This window comes from Dysidea avara, chromosome 3, assembly GCF_963678975.1.
Source record: "Dysidea avara chromosome 3, odDysAvar1.4, whole genome shotgun sequence".
Lineage (NCBI taxonomy): Eukaryota > Metazoa > Porifera > Demospongiae > Dictyoceratida > Dysideidae > Dysidea > Dysidea avara.
The window spans coordinates 36,901,922-36,906,603 of NC_089274.1; the positions used below are offsets into that span (position 1 = coordinate 36,901,922).

Sequence of the window (4,682 nt, forward strand, 5' to 3'; positions counted from 1 at the left end):
GTGTTTGTGACTTTTGAAGATGATGAAGGAGCCGATGCAATTTCAGCAAACACATATGGAAGACAAATTTCACTATCGATGCATATTGAAGACCGAAGTTTATTTATAGCTGCCATCAAAGCTTTAATTCAAGACCAAACTTTTACAATGCCATGACCCAGTTGTCATGCTATTAACATTTTAGGCCGCTAACATTTTAATGGGCATGTAAATATATATGTATGATTACACTGTTGCATAACTGCAAATTCTTATTGTTTAAATCAAATCTAAAGTATCACATACTTAAAATTAATTGTTTGCAATACATATAGTGTTGAACTGCCAAGTCATCAAATGGGGTATCGGTATCAATCGTGGATAGGAAGTCTTCTAAATCATCATCAGATATGGGAGCGACAGTTTCTGGAATTGTCACTGCATTGGTATCATCTTCAACAACAGGTCCATCAGGATCTATCCCATAATCAGAATCCACAGCATCTAAAATATTTTCTTCCCGAATCATGCTGTTAAGCATAATTTGATGGGGTGACCAGTTCCTAGCTGTTCGCACAGGGTGTAAATTCCATGCCCTAGAAAACTCTGTCAGTGCTTTGTTGATACGTGGCAGGTAAACACAATGTAATACAAACAAATCTATTTCAGATGCAGGGTCAAGAATTCCAGTTGCTTCCATTGAATAAAATAATTCGTGATAAATAGAGCATACACACCTATACACATCACGCCAGAGACGCTCTATGCGCTGGTTGTGCACAGATGAGCCTGCAATATGACTTCCTCTATCTGTGCCCCTTACTGCAATCATGTACTGGCAGACCAGTATGTTCTCACCCCCCTTGTCTGATCGAACCCTGCTTGGGATTCCATACTGTTCTGTAGCCTGCTTAAACAGTCTGTGAACTGTGAGAGAACGATTGTTAGTGGCACACTGCAAATAGACTATCATGCGAGAGTAACCATCAATACCTCCATGCACCACCATACGCCATCGGATTAAACTGTGGTGGCCATCGATATGCCACAGACTGTTGCTGTGCTGCACAGAATATGTTCGTTTTGTCACAACTTGATGCCAGCGAACATGCCTGCGTATTGGGTCAGTTCTGGCTACACTCTCTCTCAATCTTCTGCGTTGCACTATTACACCTCTTTGCCTCAGATACCCCTGTAGTAATTGCTGTCCACAATTGGGGTAATTTATCTGCAGTTCCCTTAAAATACTATCCAATTCATCATCAGAAATATCAGTAAATCTTTTAATCTCATAGTTGGCTTCATTTAAACGCCTCCATAGTGTAGTCCTGCTAACCTGCAGCGAACTTGCAATCTCATCCCATGTATAACCACTACTCCTTAAGAGTTCCACTGTTTCTAGATTCAACAAAATGGTTGGTCTTCCCCTAAAACCGGAATAATGCTGAGTTGTGGACGATGGAATACAGATTGGTGGAACGGTACAATCATTTATACCATACTGTAGTGTCCTCAGACACCTTGCCAAGCTCCTGCGAAACGTTGACAACAAGGCGAGTTCTGCAGAGAATAATGCACTTGCTGATAGTAAATTAATCCCTTCTTCAATGGTACTTATTGTAGATTCCAACCGATTCAGTAGAGCATCGGCAGACATAGTCGAGACGCGAAAGCTTGACGAGTTAAAATGTCTCTCACAGTCATTAACCAGTTGCTGCACAGCTAACCTAAACAACTGCATGAGGTACTATTTCATTCGCTACATCGGTACTCATCTCGGAACATGTACTCCAGTAACTTTACCTACCCTCGAAGAAAGAAGAAACAAGTCTAAGATAACTACAATGTATAAGATAATTAATGGCAATCTAAGTATACCCACAAATGATCTAATACCTAATCATCGTCCATCAAGGGAAGGTTATTATAAACAGCTTGACACTATGATTGATTCTTATAAATTTTCCTTTTTCCCTTCTACAATCAGACTCTGGAACACACTCCCCCCCTTTGTAATTCACTCCCCTACCTTAGATGAGTTTTGTACTAACCTGAACATTCATTATGATCACACCTGTGCACAACAATCTTTTTGGTTTCTGCACAGTAACAAATATAATAATATAATAATAATAACTTCACCATGAATATTCCTGTCATGAGGCCTGATGGTGCGTATCATCTAGAAGTTATAATTACCTAGTCTCGTGCCCAGCCGGGCTCGCGCTAATGCGCAAACACCGTCTGGTGACAATGCTCGAGTTTCTTGGGCCCAGAAGTGCAATCCAGCCAAAATATTGGCTGGCCAATCAGAATCGAGGAGTTGCATAATCGTTTTAAAACAGTGAAAAACCATTCGAAAATGACTAGGAATAAAGTAAAACTCAGAATGGGGCGTTTACTAGATGCGATCTCTTCATTCATTGTATTAGTAGAGAAAGCGTTTCATTTCTGGTGAAACATCGAGTCACGATTCATAAGGTGAGATCGGAAAAAACAACTTGACAACAAACATCTTGAACAACTTAGGTGAGTAACTTCTGATAAAATGGCTTAAATAGTCTGCTTTTTCGTCTACTTCCAATACATTCATGCGATTATGCAACTCGTCGATTCTGATTGGCCAGCCAACCAATATTTTGGCTGGATCGCACTTCCGGGCCCAAGAAACTCGAGCATTGTCACCAGACGGTGTTTGCGCATTAGTGCGAGCCCGGCTGGGCACGAGACTAATAATTACCATGTGCCTGTAACTAGCTAATTTTTGAATGCTAAAAATCGAGTCGATTTTTGAGTGATAAAAATCGGGTCGATATTTGCGTGATAAAAATCGAGTTGATTTTTAAGTGGTAAAAATCGGGTCGATTTTTGCGTGATAAAAATCGAGTTGATTTTTGCGTGATAAAAATCGAGTTGACGCAAAAATCGGGTCAATTATTGTGCCACAGCATAAAAATCGAGCCGATTTTTGTCTTTTGGATCCACAGCATGTATAAACATTTTGAAACAAAAGGCACACCATGCATAGCAGTGAGCTGAAAATCGGTGTGTAGCTGGAATAATTATCATAGAAATTCCTTGCAGTAGTACAGAAGAATCAGATTACAAACCACTGAGTTATGATTCCAAAGCCAACTACGTGTAGCATATGCGAGATCGAGATACTCTAATAGAACAGTCACCCTAATAGAGCATTCAGCTACGTATATAACTTACTCCATTACAGAATTATATTACATTGCAAGCTATTCTGTAGGGAATTCAGCTACAAACAGTTAATCTTATAGACAATTCTGCTACAAGCAAGTCACCCTGTAGAGAGTTCAGCTACAAATATGTTGCTGTAGAGATTCAGAACATTATAAGTCACACTGAAGAGAATTCAGCTATAAACAAGTCACCTTGTAGAGACAACAAGTCACTCTGTAGAGAATTCAGCTACAAACAAGTCACTGCGTAAAGGGTTCAGCTACAAAATAGCTACCCAGTAGAGAGTTCATCTAGATCAGCTACAAACAAGTTACTTTATGCAATGTTCAGCTACAAGTAAGTCACTCTGTAGAGACTTCAACTACAAACAAGTCACTCTGTAGTACAAACAAGTCACCGTGTAGCTGGAGAGTTCAGCAACCAATCAAAAAATCACTCTGTAAAGAGTTCAGCTATACAAACATGTTATAACTCTATAGAGAAAGTTATAACTCTATAGAGAGATCAGCTAGAAAAAATTAGTCATCCAGTATAGAGATCAGCTACAAGACATCACCTTATAAAGAGTTTAGTTACAAAGGAACCACCATGTAGAGAGTTCAGCTGCAAACATTTCACCCTGTAGAAAGTTCAGCTACGAACAGATCACCCTGTAGAGAGATCAGCTAGAAGAAATCACCTTGTAGAGAGTTCAGCTGCAAACAAATCATCTGTAGATAGTTCAACCAGAAACAAGTTCACCCTGTAGAGAGATCAGCTAGAAACAAGTCACCCCATAGAGAGAGCAGCTACAGAGAAACCATCCTGTAGAGAGTTCTATTACAAACAGATAACCCTATAGAGAGTTCAGCTACAAACAATTCACCCTGTAGAGAGAGCTCCTAGAAGATGTTACCTTGTAGATAGTTCAGCTACAAACAAACCACCCTGTAGAAAGATCTGCTAGAAGAAGTCACCTTGTAGAGAGTTCAGCTAGAAGAAGTTACCTTGTAGAGAGTTCAGCTACAAAGAAACCATTCTGTAAAGAGCTCAGCTGCAAACAAATCACCTGTACAGAATTCAGCTACAAACAAATCACCCTGTAGAGAGATCAGCTAGAAGAAGTTACCTTGTAGAGAGTTCAGCTACAAACAATTCACCCTGTAGAGAGAGCAGCTAGAAGATGTCACCTTGTAGAGTGTTCAGTTACAAAGAAATCACCATGGAGAGTTCTGTAATAAAATTATATGTATTATATATAATATAATTTGTACATTTACTGATAAAATCAGAAATATTTAAAGTACATCTGCTTCATCTTTTCTTCTTCCTGTGGTAAAGAAAAAAGATAGGGTAAAAAAGTCCCAAAGCCGGCCATAGGCCAGCTTTTCGGTATACAAACACAAAAAGAAGTGAAATCTAATCCAAAACAGCCAAGCTGTAAAAAAAGAGTGCGGCCCTTAAAAAGACTATGGTGAAAAAAGATGCGAAATCCAAGGTGGCGGCCAAGAAAT

At 39.4% G+C, this 4,682-nt stretch overlaps 1 protein-coding gene across 1 annotated transcript; it reads right to left on the bottom strand.

The window, feature by feature from the left end:
- Positions 1-277: 277 nt before the first annotated feature.
- On the bottom strand, positions 278-1,663 carry LOC136248487 (uncharacterized). Its single transcript, XM_066040263.1, has one exon. The coding sequence runs from the start codon at positions 1,634-1,636 to the stop codon at positions 278-280; it is 1,359 nt and encodes a 452-aa protein (XP_065896335.1). The 5' UTR covers positions 1,637-1,663.
- Positions 1,664-4,682: the final 3,019 nt, after the last annotated feature.

What these genes read in the sequence shown, in the direction of transcription:
- LOC136248487 (XM_066040263.1), bottom strand. Translation starts at nt 1,636, where the DNA reads ATGTCTGCCGATGCTCTACTGAATCGGTTGGAATCTACAATAAGTACC.